The sequence below is a fragment of the Siphateles boraxobius genome, unplaced genomic scaffold (assembly GCF_051911475.1).
Source record: "Siphateles boraxobius isolate OS27281-9 unplaced genomic scaffold, OSU_SipBor_1 8, whole genome shotgun sequence".
Classification (NCBI taxonomy): Eukaryota; Metazoa; Chordata; class Actinopteri; order Cypriniformes; family Leuciscidae; genus Siphateles; species Siphateles boraxobius.
Genome location: NW_027509208.1, coordinates 25,825,001 through 25,846,966, shown reverse-complemented (window position 1 = coordinate 25,846,966; position 21,966 = coordinate 25,825,001). Strand labels below are relative to the sequence as shown.

The following is a 21,966-nucleotide window of genomic DNA, read 5'->3' as shown; positions in this document are numbered from 1 at the left end:
ATAATCCCATCACCAATCTCACGTCATTAGTTAAGATCTTGTTTCAGAGTGGTCATGCATTCATACATCCAGTGTTGACACATTTTTGGATAATTAACCTATGAATGGCATACTAAGCTGAGATGAGAGTATTTTTAAAACAAAAAAATTACACATTTAGATTTCTTCCCATTTATCACAAATTGTTCCATCATTGGCTATGATGCCGATCAGAAATTAAATTTACTCAATGCAACATCTCCCTTAAAGCTTCAAATGTTATCAGTCACACGCACAAACTAGTCAGTTCATTACTTCTTGGCAAAGAATGTGCTATACATGTGCCACTCCTGCTTTATTTAGCACAAAATTATAGCTACCACCACTCTGACATCTCTGGGGGCATTTATGATTCAGCAACATTAAAGGGTTAGTTCCCCCAAAAATGAAAATTCTGTCATCATTTACTTACCCTCATGTTGTTCCAAACATGTATGGTTTTCTTTCTTCTGTTGAACTAAAAAAAGAAGATATTTTGAAGAATGTTGGTAACCAGACGGAATAAAAATATCTATGGATGTAAAAGGTTACCGTCAACTGTCTGGTTACCAACATTCTTCAAAATATCTTCTTTTGTGTTCAACAGAAGAAACAAACTCATACAGGTTTGGAACAACAAAGGGTGAGTAAATTATGACAGATCTGATGGCAGATTTTTGGATGAACATCCCTTTAAATGGACACACAATGGCCTAGTGTCAGCCTTAATAGCAAGTAAAAAAACAGATTGGTCACTTCACATCTGTCAGGGCTAAGCAGGCATTTTAAACATAACTTTTTGCCAACATTTTCTTTTTTCCCCTGTTTTAAATACACTTTTTAAATAAAAATGTTTCTTTTTTTCAGGTTAAACAGTTCCTAATTAAAACTCTGCTTGGAAAATAACTATCATACTTGAAGTCTTTACAGTCACGGTCCATCCCGTTCAGCAATCCTCTGGCATTTGCTATTGAGGCATCCCCTTCATCTCCAACTTTCATCTCATGACTTTTGTCTTCCTCAAATGGTAAAGCCTTTTCTTTTGAATCGCTCTTTTCCCTGCCATCTGGATCTGCATCGGCTCCACCCTGGAATCACCATCAATCAAAGTTAAACGCAGTGATCCATGAGAGAAGGAGGCCAATTTACTTTAGGTGGTGTATGAATCATTAAGTCATCTTAATCTAATTTGTCGACTCTTACAGGTTCATTAGAAAAGAAGCTTATGGTGATGACTAAGCAATATTGCTAAAGGCTGAGAAGAAATTTGACATACAAAAAAACGCATGCGATATGCATCTTTACTGCTTAAAGCTGCCATTAAATCAAAACCTATTTACTGAAAGGGACAGTTTACCCAAAAATGAAAATTCTGTCATCAGGTCATTGCAAATCTGCATTACTTTGTTCTGTAGAACATAAAAGATAATATTTTGAGGGGGTTTTTTTGTCAATGGCCACTTAAACATCATCTTTTGTATTCAACAAACTAAAGAAATGCATTCAGGTTTAGAACCACATGAGAGTGAGAAAATTACAAATTTAATTTTTGGGGGAACTAACCGTTTAATGCATGTTATTGGTCTTATCGTCAACAATGTATCAATGTATATATACACAACTATTAGTCTTTAATCAAAATGGCATAACTTTTTTTTTAAATGCCATGTTGGCATATGTCTTTACAAAGAGCCAGTACGTATCAGTGAAGGCAAGACTGGTACCCAGATGGTCTGATGTTCTGAGAACATAGGCTAGGCATAATGACTTAAATCCTGACATGCGTAATAATCGAAATCTACAAATTCTCCTTTTTTCTGAAGGGCATTTGTTTGTAAACCGTAGTGCAGAGAGGTAAACCAGTTCATCTGGTTTCAATTTCGCAAATTATATGCATTTTTCAAATACTGCTACATCGGTGCGTAACTGAAACAATTGCTGTATCTATTCAATGGCTACTATGAAAGCTGTGTAGAGTGTATGGAGAGGGGACTTCTATTAACTGCATTCCCTTCTTATTAATGGTTATATCTTATAATTCTAAATAAAATGATATAAATAACCCACAAAACTAACTCTCTTTAATATTGCAAATACCACTAGAGCCATATGATTTCTGATTTTCTGAGCGAACAAAGTTGCTCAACATCAAACGGCAAACAAAACGAGAGCATAACGAAACTGCGCTACTCATTTGTGCTTAACAGACTGTTTATCAGTCAGCATAATAGACAGCGTAGAGCACCCTTACTACACAGTGCTGGGAGATCCTGGGAGAAATCCATTGAATTCACCACAGAATTAATAACATCGCTGCAAGGTCTACTGAGAAGCATTCAGATTCGTCTCCGAGTTCTCTGTTATAAACCATGGATATCAGATCAAACAATGCTGACGTGGAAACCAGGAGAAACATCGTGCTATGAATGAACAAGTTATAGAAGACTTTAAGTCCACGAACCAGCAACATTTGATTGAATGTAGTAACACTGTTACAATGGTATTGGGGCTGAAATGGTCAAACACTTACAAGTACTATACATATGTTTCCAGCACTTCCAAACTTCAAAACATATTTAAATGTTATTTTTAATGTGATGACCAAAACATTATTTGTTCATCCTTAAAAGATTGTCCCAATTAATAAAACTAAAAGTTAAGATGTAGGAAAACTGACACATTTAAAAATGAAAAAAACAAACAAACAAAAAACATTACCATTGTAATCAATAGGTCGAGTCACCCTCATTTATATAGTGCTTTTTAACAATACAGATTGTTTCAAAGCAGTTTTACAGTGGAAATAGGAAATTAAAGTTACAGAGATTGTTTTGGCTTTACAGCAGCTCTGGAATAAAGTTATTGTCCAGCTAAATTTAGTTTTGATTGATTCACTTCCGTCGGAAAGATCATTAGTTATTAACTTGGGGCCGCTTACACGTCACCGTTCTAACAGAAAACCCTTAATGCGATCCGGCCGCTCATTTGCACAAAACAGTGCCTGGTGGCTCGAGAACGCAGGTGGCTGGAGATAAGCGCTTATTGGCTTATTAGATATTACCATTCCCTAATATCTATTTTTTTTCACTCATTTTGCTTTTGAATTCATATTAAGACATTATGAATGATAATAATTTAAGTTTAATTTTATTAACACCTCAAAATTCATGCTCCGTGCTTTATGGTCAACCCCGCAATGCTACCAAATACTTTCAGTAAAACTTAGTGGTAGAGGTCGACCGATTCATCGGTTTTGCCGATTAATCGGCACCGATAGTTGATTGATGGAACTATCGTTATCGGCAAAAATCCACACCGATAGTTTTTCCGGGTTGCGTCCGTTGCTGGAGTGGCTGAGAAGTGTGCGGAGCCATCACACAGTACGAGAGCGCTGAGAAGAGACTGCTGGCATTATACAGAGGGAGAGCGCCCTCTAGAGGACAAATAAACTATCACTGGCTGAGTTGTTTACATTAACACGTGAGTCGTGCAGCACAGAGAGAACACGCAGCACAGAGAGCGCTGACACTTCAGACGCGCATTTAAAACAGAGATGGCGAAACGGTATGAATACAGAACACTAAAGTATATTGCCGTATCATTATAAAGTAATTAATTTGTTGACTAGATGCTGGATCAGCAGAGAAAGAACAGCAATTAGCCGTCGAGGCAGAGGACTCTAACATTATTACCTCAGTCTAGCGGTTTAAACAATGTGACAAAAACACATGCACACCTGACCCAAATGTTTTATGTTGCAATTGTTATCATCTATTTGCATTATTTTATATCCAACTGGGCACTTTTATGCATTCATTAGCCGACGAATTTGCATATTTAAAACTAGTGACGTGATTGCTTTCTCAACATTGATATGTTCATGCAGCCGACAGAAACAAACAAATCAGAAACGCATTCGATTTAAGATATATTTTTATCACTACAATACATCTTGTTATTTTGATTAGATAATCATCAAGTGTTCTAAAATATAAGCAAATAAAGTGAAAGACTATACATAGCGTGTATATTACGTATATCTTATATAGGTCTTTATTAAATTTTAATGGCAATCTTTAAGCATGACTCTTTGGAATTATATGAAATGGTAACACTTTACAATAAGATTCCATTTTTAGCATTAACTAAGGTTAATAAAAGTGGTAGAAGTATTATTCATTGTTAGTTTGTTAATTTCAACATTTACTAATGCATTTGAAATGGAGTTTTAATTCTTATTTTATCTGTTATTACCTTAGTTAATGTACTATGAACTAACGTGAATGATAAAGGTACAATTGTATTGCTCATATTAATATTAATTGTATATTGCATAATGCATATAGTTCATGAAAGCTAGCTAATACATCCTTGTTAACAAATGGGACTTGCAAAGTGTTACCTATGAAATGTACGTATGTTTCTAGGTTATAGCTAATGAAAACTGTAATATTTTAATGTATAAATTATTTTCTGTATAGAGTTGGTTCTGTAGAACTTCTCATTTTAATATATTCATATTTATATATTTATTTAATTTAGCACATTTCAGTTCAGCACTGTTTTACTTGTGAGTGTTATGTTTGTTTTTAATCCAGTATACATTTTAAAAAATATCGGTTGAATTATAGGTTATCGGCATGTACGGTCAAACAAAAATATTGGTATCGGTAAAATCCACTATCGGTCGACCTCTACTTAGTGGCTCAGGTAGGCCTGGCCTCAAATATTAGTATGGAGCCCTGTTATTACGCCTGCATTTAAGGCAGTGTGCCTAGTAAAGAAAAAGTTAGTCTGGACCCCTGATAATAATAATAAACTGTATTATGTACACTGCAACATACAGTGATACGGATTTTTGGTCACATCGCCCAGCACTAGTAAATAGAAGCCAAGTCAACAAGGACGCCCACTCGTAGTGGTGGGAGAGTGGGGGGTGAACAGTTACTTATTAATTTCTGTTGGGAAAAAGGACATTTCCAATCGTTTTTATTTTTAATAAAACAAAAATTCAAAACTGCATGTATTCACTGGTGTTTCTTTTAGATTTCCCTTTCAAAAAATCGGTTCTGATTTTAGATCACATATGCTGAAAAAAAAGAGTCTAGATTTATGTATTAAGATACCCAAAGAGTATAATAAAATAATAATAATTGACTCACATAGCCTCCGTTTCTGTAGCGACCATCCATCTTTTCTCCAGGAGAAGAGCTGAGGACATATTCCACCATACTCACACCCAGACCACCCCCCTCTGAGCGTGGGGACAGCACTGAGCTCGCGTCTCCGTTCCCGTTGTAGCCCTGGCCTGGTCGCCTTTGCACCATAATGGGCTGAGACACAGAATGATCTAGACACAGCAGAGGAACAAGAATACCAATGGCATTATAATGATGAAAATGACAACTAATGCACAAATAAAACATTTAACCACGCATTAAGAAAACCATGATAATACTACCATAAAAACATGGAATATGAAATTTCAACAAATAATCAACAATCTCTTGTAGGCAATACTGAGAATTTTATTCAACTGGAGCCACTACCTAATTAGCTAATTCATTAAAAATATGCTTTAATGCATAAAGCCGATCTGATCAACTCATAATTTTTTTCTGGATTTCAAAGTGCACATCAAACGGAGTTATTGTCTCCCAAAAGATAGAACCAATTCTCCCAAAAATAACCAGTTGTCTGAAACGAGTTGTCAGCAATTCCAGTCTTACTTCCTGCACATACATATAGACATAGGATAGTAACAATAGTATTGGCTGCATGCAAACACAACTACAACTTTGACCCTCCCACAAATACTGCAGTTGTAGCTGCATATGCAGTGAAAGCAAATCTACTTTGCATGCACTTCTAAAGGTTGAGGTCTCAAGCTCAAATTGATATGATAAAACTGATGCCATCATGTATAAGTGCAGAGGAAGCCTCCGGAGCTGAAATTCAGCGTTTCGAATTTAGTTTGACACATACTGTAAATGGTAAACCAAATCACAACAGACTGGGCCATCTGACCAATCAGAGCAGAGCAGGATCTCAGAAAGAAGGGATTTAGAGAGACCGAATCCTTGATCAACCTATTTCAAACAGTCTGGTCCCGTTTACACCTGGCATTAAGATGCATTTTGGTCAATCGGATTACAAGTGGACGACACTAAATGCACGTGTAAACAGGTTTAAAATGTTCTGAGCTTCTCCATTTTCAACCAGTTCCAGAGGTAGTCAAAAACACATTCGACCGGATTGCTTTCGTAGTGTAGATTAGAGCTGCACGATTATGACAAAAATCATAATTGCAGATTATTCCCTTGAAATTGTAATTGCGATTATTAATTGCGATTATCACAATTTACATTGAATATACATAGCCATATTATAATACATGTTTACACAAAAATTGTTAACACACACAAGTACTGTCCCCCTTTACTTAACATGCACATAAATTGTATGACTCATAGTAAAGACTAGAAAAACATTAGGACTATGGTAAAGCAATTAAATAGCAGTCCCAAACTAGTTTCCGTTAATAAAATGTTGATATGAGCCACCACAGTCATTTAATAATATAAAAAAATAACACAAAGTGAAAATAAAGTGGCATTTTTGGGTTATGGAAACGACAGTTACCATGGTAAATACACAATACTAACAAGAACTGTTAATGAAACAGCTCCTGGTGAATAGAATGAAAATCATACCTGCATGTAAATCCTTCTCAGCTAACACGTGATTTATTGGCATTTTACTTTTATTTCGTGACTTACTAATTTACATTGTGACGACGTTGCTCGTAGTTTCTTTTGCACTTTATACAGTGAAGCGATACACAGCGCGCGCCCGCGCATTTGTGCGTGCAATTGAAGAGTGCGCGCTACGAGCACAGTATTCATACCTGTCAAGTTTTGGATTTGAAAATAAGGGAAATTTTCCGGCGCCCACCGCGAGCAGTCCCACCACCGCAACCAAGCCAGTCACGTTATCCCTTACATTTTAAGACAAGTGTTATAGCTTAAATAAAAACACAAAAGGGTATATATGAAGAGCATTTATTTTAAAGGCTTATTTGCATATTTTCTGTTCATTTAACATTGCTTGTCTCTACATTTACATTTTATTTTCATTCCACACATTCTTTTAATTTCATGTTGCTTTTCTTTTACAGTTTTTCTTTACATGTCACATAACTTTTCTTTACTCTTTTAGTGAGTTATTGTTCAAATTTGTTGCAGACTTTGCATTCTTTAACCTGTTAGGCTGCATCCCCACTTTTGAAAAATCCTCAGAAATGGCATACCCAAACTGAAAAAGATATCCTACAGTTCATAAACACTTTGCACTAAAATAAGTATGATCTCATTTGAAAGCTGACACCTGGCAGTTTATTGTAAATGTAGAATTAATTATTGTCATAATGAAAACATAGTTATTAATAGTTACAAAGTTTTGTAAAGTTATTAGAAATTTATTTAGTATGAAACATCTTCAAAGTTTCTGAGAATACAATAGTGGTCAAATACTGAAACTTGAGTGTTATATCTTTTTAATGATGTATAGTTTGTCAAGGTAATAACATTAAATCTGATAGTAACCTTGAACTATTTAAACAAACAAAAAAACGCTTCAGTGCGCCGGCGCACTGGCAACGGTCAACAGGTTTTAAGATGCTAAAGTCGCTGTTACAAAACGCGTGACTGTCCTGCCCTGCTCCTCTTCAGAAAAGTAAATTCGCTGTCCCATTGATCGCGGTATTTACATGAGGGTTTTGGTTTTGTGGCAGGAGTGCCTTCCGTCTCTGTCGTAGCGTCCATCATCCGTCTCCGATTTTGTTTTGTTTTTTCGCGTTGTTACTCATCATCTGACCTCTCACACACTAACCTCGCGACAACTATAACTGTAGTAGGCTACTGGAGGTGGGAGTTATCGCGTGGCTAGTGACAGAGATCAGAATGCGAATGTTTTTTTTTGTTTGTTTTTTATCCGCCCGGGCCATTATTATTTTTTAATAGCGTAGGTTAAAATACGGGAGATTTACGGGAAAGTACTAATACGGGAGGACGGCGGGAAAGAAGGGTTAAATACGGGACTTTCCCGGCCAAAACGGGATACTTGACAGGTATGAGTATTACGGCTGACAGGACAGTAAAGTCCGTTTTTCTGAAGTGAAAGACTTTTTATTTCAACGTACACCTACGTCACTGCCTGGTATGTCATATTGTGCTGGGTTTTCTGAAGTAGTCGTGATTCGCCTCTCATAACATAAATGCTCTAAACACACACGCAGAGTGGATTTTCTTTTGTAATCGCGGCCTTGAACGATTACGTAATCGTGGCATCCGTAATCGTAATCGCAATTAGAAATTCGATTAATTGTGCAGCCCTAGTGTAGATGCTAATTTGATTGAATATATTTGAAATGCCACAAAAGACCGCCTACTTTCTGCTTACTGACCTACTGCGTAAACATTCTGGTAAGCACTAGCCAGACGGGATTTAAACGGCTGGATACCCAAGTTCAGGTCGAAAACGTACCAAGCTCAATGTTCTCTTACCATTAGGGCTGGGGTGGTATGGATTTTTTCAAACCGCGGTTGAAAAGCAAGATTTTTCACTTGTATGGCGGTAAACCGCTTTAAACAGCCAAGAGCTTTCTAGCGTTGCGGCAGCAGCGCCTCACATTGCTCATAGACCTTAAAACAGTCAGCGAGGATGCGGTTTCTACAATTGATCAAAAAACGTTGGTGCGGGTGGATGGCGGACAGATGAGTTCTGTGAAGCGGTTGCGGATGAAATAATAATAGCCCATCCGCGCATCTCTAATACGAATGGAATTTTATTATGTGTCATGGAACATTGCGCTCCTCAATTCGCGAAAGATCGGATCCAAAACCTTGAATCCATGTAAGCCACTATTTCATTAAACATAATCCATGTCATTAGAATCAATGAATCAATGTCATTAGACACAACATGCACACATGTGCAGGCCAATGTTTTTTTTTGTTTTTTTTGCGGTGATGACTGTGACGAGCTCAGACCCGCGGTTGGAGTCACGTGACCGCGGTATTGCGGTAACCGTCCCAGCCCTACTTACCATTCCTGATTTCTAACACACTCACAGCGTTCGGTGTGGTCTTGCGGCTATCAGAGCAGAAACTAAAGCTGAGGCTCACATTATGTTTTTCCACCGTCTCCAGGCATGTTAATTTTTCCCAAATTCGGCTTTATTTTTCTGAATTCTATTTTTTTCTAACCAATTAAACCGTGCATCCGCTAGCAGAGTGCAACAGCAGAACATGATTGTCTCACCAGCACAATGTTGATGAACTTGCTCTATGCTTCTGCCGCTATCAAGTGATAAACAGTGCAAGTGGCTTGATCCACTCAAATTTGACACACAATTCTTTTATAAACTCATACCATATGGGATCATTAAAGATTCTGTGGTGAAGCTAGCCACAACCATGTAAGAATTTACCGAATTAAATTACTGTAATCAGAACTTAACTGTGAAATCAATAAAGTCCGGGACATTTTCTTAGAAATTACTGTGAACAAACAGCAAAATTAAGCCATCACAGTAATGAACTGCTCGACTTTATTATGTGAATTCACAGTAAAACAAATCACTAACCATGCCTCTTCAAACAAAAATTATTGTTTATCACTGTAATTGTTTTGAAGTCGCCATTATGGTGATGAGTGTTCCATTTCCTTGGGATCTTGGACCTTGTACAGTGCATCTGGAAAGTATTCCCAGCACTTCACTTTTTCCACATTTTGTTATGTTACAGCCTTACTCCAAAATGGATTAAATTAATTATTTTCTTCTAAATTCTACAAACAATACCCCATTAAGACAACGTGAAAGAAGTTTGTTTGAAATCTTTGCAAATTTATTAAAAATAAAAAACGAAGAAATCACATGTATATAAATATTCACAGCCTTTGCTCAATACTTTGTTGAAGCCCCTTTGGCACAAATTGCAGCCTCAAGTCTATTTGAGTATGATGCTACAGCCTTGGCACACCTATTTTTGGCCAGTTTCTCTTGTTCTTCTTTGCAGAACCTCTCAAGCTCCATCAGATTGGATGGGGAGCGTCGGTGCACAGCCATTTTCAGATCTCTCCAGAGATGTTCAATCGGTTTCAAGTCAGGGGTCTGGCTGGGCCACTCAAGGATATTCACAGAGTTATCCTGTTGCCACTCCTTTGTTATCTTGGCTGTGTGCTTAGGGTCATTGTCCTGGAAGATGACCAGTCACCCCAGTCTGAGGTCCAGAGCGCTCTGGGGCAGGTCTTCATCAAGGATATCTCTGTGCATTGCTGTATTCATCTTTCCCTTGATCTTGACTAGTCTCCCAGTTCCTGCCGCTGAAAAATATCCCCACAACATAATCCTGCCACCACCATGCTTCACTGTAGGGATGGTATTGGCCAGGTGACGGTGCCTGGTTTCCTTCAGACATGACGTATCTGCCTTTTACTGAGGAGTGGCTTCCGTCTGGCCACTCTACCATACAGGCCTGACTGGTGGAGAGCTGCAGAGATGGTTGTTCTTCTGGAAGGTTCTCCTCTCTCCACAGAGAAACGATAGAGCTCTGTCAGAGTGACCATCGGGTTCTTGGTCTCCTCCCTGACTAAGGCCCTTCACCCCCGATCGCTCAGTTTTGCTGGGCGGCCAGCTCTAGAAAGAGTCCTGGTCTGTAACTTTTCTGTAACCTTCCCCAGATATGCACCTTGTCTCGTCAAATCATACAAATGTACAAAGGTCTACATACAAATCCTTGGACTTCATGGCTTGGTTTGTGCTCTGACATGAACTGTTAACAGGTGTGTGCCTTTCCAAATCATGTCCAATCAACTGAATTTACCAAAGGTGGACTCCAATCAAGTTTTAGAAACATCAAGGAGGATCATGGGAAACAGGATGCACCTGATCTCAATTTTGAGTGTCATGGCAAAGGCTGTGAATACATATGTACATTTTTTATTTTTAATATATTTGTAAATATTTCGAACAAGCTTCATTCATATTTTCATTATGGGGTATTATCTGTAGTAATAATAATGAATAAAAATAATGAATTGAATCCATTTTGGAATCAGGCTGTAACATAACATGTGGAAAAAGCGAAGTGCTTTAAATACTTTCTGGATGCACTGTATATTCAAATTTAAATTTTTGATCTAGCCAAGTCAGAAGTGTGGCAAATGAAAACATCTGTTAAAACGATGACAAGCAAGATTGCCATGCTTTGACAAATCAAAAATGTATAACTTTTTGTAATGAGGGTCTGGGGATGATGCATGGCAAGTTTCATCTAAATAAAAAAAATGGAAAATGATTTTTTTTTAAATTCCAGACTCGATATTAATACAAATTAAATTGCTTTATTTTTGTCCTTGCTTATAGACAAGGTTGACAGAAGTTAGCCACTTGTTCCAAAAGAGGATGCAATGTGTCATTATCTATGAGTGTTTAGTGACGTAATATCCTAAGTGAACACGTGAAAGCGACACGAGACTGAATGCAATGAAAAGCCATCGCGCTACTCATATGCTGAGAGAGAGATAAGACAATAGAGCTGCACAATTAATCTTTAAAAGACTGATCTAGATTCAAACACCCACGTGATCTTCCAATTCGTCTATTAAACCCTTGACAAAATCATATCACAACATATAAATCTGTATTGCCACTGACCCAGCGAGAGTTGTAATGAAATGGCTTCACAAACAGTATTTTCAACCTCATAGCATCCTTATTTGTGTGATACAATAGTTAAAATTATCACAGAAGTACTGGGATGAAAGCTTAAAGTTCAGATATGCACATACTGATATCTACGGTAGCGATAAAAAAAAAAAGAAGAGTAAATAGGCTTTTGATAGAAACTTAGCGATTAAAATAACGCATTTATCGATTACATTGTTTTACCACTAGGTGGCCACAAGTGACTTAAATAAATTTATTGAATCATTAATTCAAGAGAATGTAGTACTGTATGATGCTTCTGAAATTAACTCAGAAAGATGTGATGAACAGTCTCTATAAATGCATGATTTAGCTTTCCCCCCATGGTCTAGTTAAAAATAAAATAAAAACAAAAACACAATTAAAGCTGCAAGCAGCATTTAGCGGTGTTCAAGCAGTTAAGGCATTGAAGATTTTTAACCACACAAGCATCAAAAGACATTAAGTTTTATGTAGCAAGCATTTAACCACTGACATCATAGATGGAATAGACCATGTTTTAGCATGATTTACCATGTTCCAGTATGATTTACCATGAATCTAGCATGATTTTACCACAGTTTACCATGATATACCAAGTTCCAGTATGATTCACCATGCTTTACACTGGTCTAGCATGGTTTACCACAATTGAACACATTCCAGCATGATTTAATATGATTCTAGCCTGATTTACCAGTTTACCATGATTTACCATGTTATCCACCTTTTTCCTGGTTAGCGAATTTACCCGTTTCATAGCGGGTTTGAACCGGAAGCCAGTTGTCCTTTTCTGGTTCGAAGCTTTATGAAGATTAAGCGCCGCTTGCTCAGAACGCCGCAGTGATGTGCTGGTTAGAAAATATGTGAAATAAGTAGGGCTGCCCCTGCCCGTGTACGACTGAAGTTGGGTTGGGAGTTATGTATACTATATGGGAGAGAATGCTAAACCATAATGAGCGTTTTCTTAATATATTGCCAATTCTGCATCTCAACGCACACATAAGCTTGCCACAAAAAAACCCGGCAAAAGTAATGATTATGCATTACACATTTGAATTGTTTATTAATAACTAGTGTTTTCTGTAAGTGTCGACTGCAAAGATAAATTTGATGATGCTGACTCGCCATCTTCGCAGTAGTGAACGTGCCTATAGAGAGAAATGCACACTTCATATGAATGAACCTATACATAAGCAGAGAGCAGCCCATTTCTGCTCGTTTTTAATTATTTTGTTTAAAAGTACACATTTCAAGCTATAGATATACTTATGTATGTGAGGCAAGTAACTTATACGCTGAGTTTCGTTGATTAATAAGACCAGTTCACGCTCCCGCGCCTCCGTGTCCTGTATATCTACTATTTGTGCTTCTTATTTATTATTCCAGGCAATTTGTTGATAAAACATTGATAAAAATGAAGATACAATTTATACTAAACGAAATTCACTTTAAAGAAAGGCTTTCTACAAAACAAAACTTGATAAGTGGTCAAAATCATGTCTGAGCCATTCCAAATGTTTTCCGATATATTGGGCCTCTTATGATCATATCTGACTCATCTCATGCGGTTCCCTTTTCATATAATCAACATAGATGAAATACATTTTAAAAAAACATTATATTGTGAAACTTAAATCTAAAACGTATGTTTTTTTTTTTGTTTAACTTATATTTAAGCGTCACACTGCTCCGCTTTGCTAATGTGATCTGGTGTGTAGCCTTTACATGCATGTGTGCGTGATGTGATGGAGGGGTGCGATTCTCGAATATTAATTGCATAATACCCAGCGATCTTCGAATATTACTTTTGTTTGAAATGCCCATTCCTACTGGTAATGTAACGGTCACCAGCTGGAGTGCCCTTGAGAGCCACCAGAGGGCACTCCAGAAAAGACTATTATCACTCACAAACTACATTTCCCATAACTCACTGCCCGGACTTACCATCACTGATCACATTCACCTGTACCTCATTCACTGATTGCATTCACCTGTGTCTCATCCTGTTAGTCTGTCTATTTATACCAGGTTCATTCTTTCACTCACCGCGAAGTCTTGTTTTAGTGTCACACTGCAATTCTGAGCATTCTCCCCGTTTTCTTGTCTCTTGGTCTTTTTGGATTTCTTGCCTGTTTTGGATTACTCTTTTGCCTCTGACCCCTGCCTGCTTTGTGTGTTTGTTTGTACGGACTGCCTGCCTGTGTTTGACCTTGCCTGTTTTGGATTACCCCTTAATAAAAACTGCATTTGGATTCTCCACCTTCGTGTCTCGGAGCAGTTTCGTGACAGAAGACTTCGCCTCATATGGATCCAGCAGTTGTCAGCAACCAGGCCCTGAGGAAGTTCCTTTCTTCGGTGTTCCAAGATGGCCAGCCTATTGAGAGGTATGCAAGGGACTTTTTGTCTTGCTGTCATCTGGGAATGTTAAATGACACCCAGCTCATGGACCTGTTTTTGAGTGGGCTGGATGATGACGTTGCTCAATTGATGCCGGAGGACTATACCGGCTGGACCCTAGAAGGGTATGTCGACCTAGCCCTCTCCTTGAGCGGTACGGTATTTACTGTGGGCTTGGCTGATGAAAATCCCTGCAAGCTCACAGTACCCCCAGAACCCTCACCGCTGGCCGTGTCCAGTTCAGGGTCTTCACAGCTCCATGTCCAGTCTGCCCAGCCAGAGTCAGTTTACGTCTCGCCTGCCTGGCCTGGGAATCATCACGTCTTGCTAACTATCAAGCCAGCCACTGGATCGGTCTATGGACGTACAGGACCGGTTTCCAGCGTGGCCGATCCCCCGCTTATGTCTGCACGCGCTGCCAAGAGGGCCATCGTTCAAGGGTTCAGTCCTGCCGAGCCAGACCCAGAGCTTCACGTCCAGCCAGAGCTTCACGTCAGCCACGTCCAGCCAGAGCTTCACGTCAGCCACGTCCAGCCAGAGCTTCACGTCAGCCACGTCCAGCCAGAGCTTCACGTCAGCCACGTCCAGCCAGAGCTTCACGTCAGCCACGTCCAGCCAGAGCTTCACGTCAGCCACGTCCAGCCAGAGCTTCACGTCAGCCACGTCCAGCCAGAGCTTCACGTCAGCCACGTCCAGGCAGAGCTTCACGTCAGCCACGTCCAGCCAGAGCTTCACGTCCAGCCAGAGCTTCACGTCCAGCCAGAGCTTCACGTCCAGCCAGAGCTTCACGTCCAGCCAGAGCTTCACGTCCAGCCAGAGCTTCACGTCCAGCCAGAGCTTCACGTCCAGCCAGAGCTTCACGTCCAGCCAGAGCTTCACGTCCAGCCAGAGCTTCACGTCCAGCCAGAGACCGTCCAGCCAGAGACCGTCCAGCCAGAGACCGTCCAGCCAGAGACCGTCCAGCCAGAGACCGTCCAGCCAGAGACCGTCCAGCCAGAGACCGTCCAGCCAGAGACCGTCCAGCCAGAGACCGTCCAGCCAGAGTCTACGGACAAGATGGCTGCCTCCGAGCCAGTGTCTACGGACAAGATGGCCGCCTCCGAGCCAGTGTCTACGGACAAGATGGCCGCCTCCGAGCCAGTGTCTACGGACAAGATGGCCGCCTCCGAGCCAGTGTCTAAGGACAAGATGGCCGCCTCCGAGGCAGTGTCTACGGACAAGATGGCCGCCTCCGAGCCAGTGTCTACGGACAAGTTGGCCGATCCAGAGTCTGTTCACGTCACGTCTGCCGATCCAGAGAATGTTCACGTCACGTCTGCCGATCCAGAGAATGTTCAAGTCACGTCTGCCGATCCAGAGACTGTTCAAGTCACGCCTGCCGATCCAGAGACTGTTCAAGTCACGCCTGAACCTGAACGCTCAGCGGAGCCGGTATCTGCTCCTGAACCAATGTTTGTTTCTGTGTTTGTGTCTGTCCTTGTGGCCGTTACTGTTCTGGTGTCTGTTCCTGAGCCAGAGCCAGTGTCTGTTCCTGAGCTGGCGTCTGTTCCTGAACCCATTTTTGTTTCTGTGTTTGTGTCTGTCCTTGTGTTTGTTCCTGAGCCGGGTTCTGTTCCTGTGCCGTGGCCGCCCGAGGGCTCTTCACCGACCTGGCCGCCCGATGGGTCGTCTGCTTCGCCCTGGCCGCCCGATGGGTCGTCTGCTTCGCCCTGGCCGCCTGAACTGCCTGCTCCTCCCTGGTTGCCTGCACAGCCTGCTCCGCCCTGGTCGCCTGCACATCCTGCTCCACCCTGGCCTTCCGTCCTGACGCAGTCTCCAGGTCCTCTTCCACTCCACGGGCCTGGCCCTCCATCCCACCCCCGGGTCCGCCTCCGCTCCACCTCCCTCCTGGACAATTTGAGGAGCGTCTGGAATCCGCTCCTTAAAGGGGGGGCTATGTAACGGTCACCAGCTGGAGTGCCCTTGAGAGCCACCAGAGGGCACTCCAGAAAAGACTATTATCACTCACAAACTACATTTCCCATAACTCACTGCCCGGACTTACCATCACTGATCACATTCACCTGTACCTCATTCACTGATTGCATTCACCTGTGTCTCATCCTGTTAGTCTGTCTATTTATACCAGGTTCATTCTTTCACTCACCGCGAAGTCTTGTTTTAGTGTCACACTGCAATTCTGAGCATTCTCCCCGTTTTCTTGTCTCTTGGTCTTTTTGGATTTCTTGCCTGTTTTGGATTACTCTTTTGCCTCTGACCCCTGCCTGCTTTGTGTGTTTGTTTGTACGGACTGCCTGCCTGTGTTTGACCTTGCCTGTTTTGGATTACCCCTTAATAAAAACTGCATTTGGATTCTCCACCTTCGTGTCTCGGAGCAGTTTCGTGACAGGTAACGTATTAGCTACACCTTTTTCGTTGGATGCTTCAGTTTTAGCGCAGCTAACCAAAAACGTCTACTCTCTGGTATTGAATGTAGCTGATACGAACCGGACATAGGCATTCTCTCCTTTTTATCTTATGCTCAAAGCACCCAGTTTCTAAAAAGTTTATCTTCTTTGAATTCTTAAAACAACCAACAACAGCACATGTAGAGGCTGAACTCATTCTCTCACTGCTAATACAGTACGAACCGGAAGTAGGCAACCGGAGTCGTCGTCATGGCGGCGCCATTGTTTAGAGCAGAATAAGGTGGATAGGATGATTTATCATGATTCATCACATTGCTAGCATTATTTGCCATGATACACCATGTAATAGTATTGTTTACTATGATTTACCATGTTTCTATCGAGATTTACCATGATTTTACATTGATGTGAAGTGTCAATAGCAATGAAGTGATACACTTTGATAAAAAATGATTGTCTTATAATAGTTAACATGGAAAAACAGGTTTGCTTTAGTGCAGAATATTGGTGAAAATCAGGTCTGTCAAAATGAAAGTGAGCCAATAAGTGGTCTTCTACTGCCCTCTGCTGGCCATTATACTTATTAATAAAGAGTTTTCACAGGTGCTTTTGCACTCATATGTAGACATATGCTTACACACAGACACACACACAAATGTTGTTATTTTTTTCAATGCTATTGGGATGTGTCATTATGAAAATATACTTTAATGGTCTATAAGCATTCCACATATTTCTTTGTGAAGCTATATGAGGATGGGACCTTTCAAACAAGCTATCCCACAAGAATCTAGGTGGTATAGGTAGGGAGTTGCAGCTGTTCCAAGCAATTTCTCACGGTCTCACGGATTATATATATATATATGCAATATAGTTTTGAACATATATTAATGCAAATACTTTTCTTCTTTCATATGTGCAAAAAATTGAAATGAATGAAATGATACCACACAGACATTCTTCAATATGCAAACGATTGAACTTGAATAAATTAATTGATTGTTAATGTTACTTATTTTCATATGCATTGTTTAAAAAAAAAACATTGTATTATTCCGGCATTAAAATACAGTTTTGTTTTCTAAGACTTGGTTTGATTCCATGTATTTTTTAATGGCACATTTTTCATATTAACTCTAATAAAAATGCTTAAACACATTTTGTTATAGCTGTAGATATTTGAAATAAATGGTAGGTAAAAAAAATGCATATTACAGGTTTCCATTTAAAACTCAATTTTTAGTTTTAATTTTAATCATATAATTTTATTGAAAAAAATGTCTCAAATTTTCATGTTTACTCAATAATGCATGCTTACACACACACACAGATTTGGGATGTTATTGTGAAAATCTAATTTAATATAGTTGATAAAATCTAATTTAGTTTAGTTGAATATTTAGGTAATATAGTTTAATAATATTAAACTACATTACCAGTCCATAATATTAATAAAAAAATAGCTTTAAGAAGTAAAATGACCAGCAGAGGGCAGTAGAAGACCACTTATTGGCTCACTTTCATTTTAAACTAGTTGGTTTCACCATTTTTCTGCACTAAAGCAAACCAGTTTTTTCATGTTAACTCCATAATGCATGCTCACTCACACACACACACACACACACACACACACACACACACACACACACACACACACACACACACACACACACTTTATTTTTGAAATCTCTTTTAATGGTCTATAATCATTTCACATATTTCTTTGTCTTGTAATAATATACAACTAATTAAATAAATACCTTTAAGCATTTGTTTGTAAGCCAATGCTGAAAGCTGATAAAAAGATTAAACACGTCTAATACAGCTGCTCCCTCTAGTGGACAACAGTTGTATTACAGCGTATATAGAGTTGAAATGAATGAATGGAAATTTGGTTTTTCAGTTATATCTCGGGAACGAGAAAGTGAAAAAATCTGAAACTCAGAACTTAGATAGTGTCCGAGGAGCCCTGTTGAACGAGACCATCCCGGTGTCGGTGGGCGATTGGGGCTGGGAGTTATGAGCGTTTAAAGGCATATCTTTTGGGGCTTATATCTCAGGAATGCCCAGGCCAAATCGCAAAAAAACTCGAATGGAAGCTAGGTGAGGACGCGCTCTTTCCAACAAGCTATCCCACAATAATTTAGGTGGTCTAGGTCGGGAGTTACAGCCGTTCCAAGTCGGGGGTCTCACAGATTAGCGATCCACGGGGAAGCACTCCCGAGGCCTGGACAATAATTCAATATATATTGCGATATTTTTTTTTTTTCGATAACGATGATATGATTTTTAAACACATTTTCGATATTTCAATATACATAGCAGCATTTGTCACTGACTGACGTTAGGCGCGCAGCCGTCAGAAAGAGCAGAACACAATTGGCTACTTTCCTGATGACGTACACCACAGACACGCAGCCACTGCTCAGAACAGCGGATCTCCAACGCGGCAAGACTGCCGAGTCCGACTAGCAGCGGGAACACATCAGACGAGGATCAGGAGATAGCCTGTGCCGATGCGCACGTCCGCGGCCAGGAACGTCGCGTCCACACTCTAAAAATAGCTCACCGAAAGTTCTAATGAGCAGGTATCGCTCCTTGTGAATGTCCTGACGCGCGCACACACACGCACACGACGCGCAGAATCCAGTTCTCTTTCTTTAGCGCTTGAATAGTAACACACACATTTATGCCAAAATGTCCGTTTTGTCAATTGTATCCTCACCAGAACAGTCTAAATGAGTTAAATAAAATCTTAAATGAAAGTTAAGAGTGGCCTAAATGAGAAAATTAAATGCGTAAGATCCTCTCATCAGCGACAGATCTTAAAGGGACAGCAGCCAATTCTGTCTCTCAGTTAAGTTAACCAAAGAACAAAGGGGAACAGAGCAAATTACTCACTGATCTTGTCTAAAGAACGTGTGTAGCTTTAATATGGATTAATCTACATTTAATTTATAATTTATGCAGTTCAGACTATTTGATAACCTTATTCAATTTCTGAATATTTCAGTTTTATTTACACACAAAACATTAATGGTGAACATTTTTGACTTTATAAAATGATTATCTCAAGTCTTGAAAAAAGTAAGACACATTTTTGTTATACATAGTTTAGTAGCCTACTTTTATTTTTGGCAGAATTTATCATTATAATCAACTTAATTATTTCCTGGATTTTGTAACACCATAGTCCCTAAATTTATGTAAATGCAGGAAATGGGATTTAAATCGGAAAAAAATTCCCCCATTTTGTGTACCAAATGTTGCACTAATGTTATGGCAAATGTAAATTTAAAAACAGAAATGCATTGCCATTTTACATATTACATTGTCATTTTGCATATTACATTTCAAACTGAATATTGCTACCCATATGCTTTCATAGTCTTGTAGTAGGTATTGTATTATATGTAACAATATTAGGGAGTAGTATGATGAAATGACAACAGGGGGCAGTAAAATACCACTTATTGGCTGTTATAGTCATCAAAGCGGTTATAGATGTTATAACTATCCAACTTACACCCTATTATAGCCATCCAAATGAAGAAGTTATACCTTTTCTGACAATTATTGATTTAAACAGGCAATTTACCATAGGAAATATATGGTTTTAAAGCTTTTTAACAGTTATAACGCCACTTATGGTCCGATCTCCATGAAACTTTGCATGCTTCTTCACCATGTTATGACACATATGCTCATCAATTTTTGTGAAGTTCTGATTTTTTATTTATGATTTATAGGCTTTTGAGTGTATTTTGACACGCCCCTTTTCTAAATTACCCTGTTATAGTGAACCAAATGGCAAAGTTCAACTTTTTTTTTTTTAAATTATTGATCTAGAGAGTCCACAGAATTGTCCTAGACAATTGTGGTTCACCTGTTCTGATCAGGTGAAAAACCTAGTATTAGTTCGCAAAAGTAGGTTTTTAACATATTCGTGAATATTTAATGAACGATTTGATTGACAGCAATGGTTACATAGGCAAAGTTGTTCAGCATGAGGAGATCTATCAAATGATATGCATATTGTGGGGATGTGTGCAACACCACGTGATTACAGAGTCGTAAAACTCGTTAGCGCCAACTAGTGGCCGATTTCTTTCAAAACTCTTACAGACCTCTTGGGCCATGAGTGAAACCTGCCCACCGAGTTTCGTTCCGATTGGCCTCCGTTAACCTCGTCTCACAGGTGCTCAAACCTCATGTTCACAGGTGCTTTTGCACTCTTATTTTGCACTCTTATTTAGACAAATGCTTACACACACACACACACACACACACACACACACACACACACACACACACACACACACAAAGATAAATGTTGTTGTTTTTTTCAATGCTATTGGGATGTGTCATGAAAATATACTTTAATGGAATATAAGCATTTCACATAATGTCTTTGTAAACTATTAATCCGATTATTCAGCATTTATTCAGAAATACAGGACTACACACACACACACACACACACATTATGTTGTAGATACAGACATTTGAACTATGTGATGGAAAAACAAAATGTTTACTGCAAGTCTCCTTCAGGATTCACATTTCTCAATGTGCTACAATAGTCAGCAGGAATACTTCAATAGATGAATTTTGACTAAATGTGAGTGTAAATGTTAAAATAGTGATTTTATAAAGTCTAAATAACAATTATAGAATTATATTAGTTAGTAGCATGACAAAATAACTATTTTAAACAGCAGGGGGCAGTAGAATGCCACTTATTGGCTTAATATGCCATTATGTTCATATTTTCACCTTTTTAACTGTTATAGAGGCATATTTGCTCCAATCTGTCTGAAAATTGTCATGCTTATTTAGAGTCACATGTTCTGACTTGTTTTTAAGAACATCTGAGCATTCATTGAAGAGATATAGGCTTTCGAAGACACTTGGTCAAGTCACAATTTGAAGTGACCCTATTAAAGTCATCCAAATGCAGACGTTCAACTTTTTCTGACAATTATTGATCTAGAGAGTCCAGAGTATTGTACTGCACTGGTTTTTAACATTATGATATGAACATTATATGATCATAGATGGAAAAGACCATTTACAGCTAATGCAGGCAATTTACCATAGGAAATATATGGTTTTGAAGCTTTTTAACAATTATAGCGCCACCTATGGTCCGATCTCCATGAAACTTTGCATGCTTCTTCACCATGTTATGTCACATATGCTCATCAATTTTTGTGAAGTTCTGATTTTTTATTTATGATTTATAGGCTTTTGAGTGTATTTTGACACGCCTATTTTCTAAATGACCCTGTTACAGCCACCCAAATGCAAAAATTCAACTTTTTTTTGATAATTATTGATCTAGAGAGTCCAGAGAATTGTCCTACACTGGTCTGGTTCCGATCGGGCGAA

General features: G+C 39.1%; 1 protein-coding gene across 6 annotated transcripts in view; it reads right to left on the bottom strand.

Moving 5' to 3' along the window:
- pum2 (pumilio RNA-binding family member 2) overlaps nucleotides 1-21,966 on the bottom strand; it is a 102,478-nt gene that overhangs the window by 60,876 nt on the left and 19,636 nt on the right. For all 6 annotated transcript variants that reach the window (XM_077219987.1, XM_077219988.1, XM_077219989.1 and 3 more), the window contains exons 5-6: nucleotides 5,181-5,368; nucleotides 934-1,106 (exon numbers count right to left, since the gene is read on the bottom strand). In XM_077219987.1, coding sequence (XP_077076102.1) covers nucleotides 934-1,106; nucleotides 5,181-5,368 — 361 coding nt within the window. The remainder of the gene's footprint in view (nucleotides 1-933; nucleotides 1,107-5,180; nucleotides 5,369-21,966) is intronic.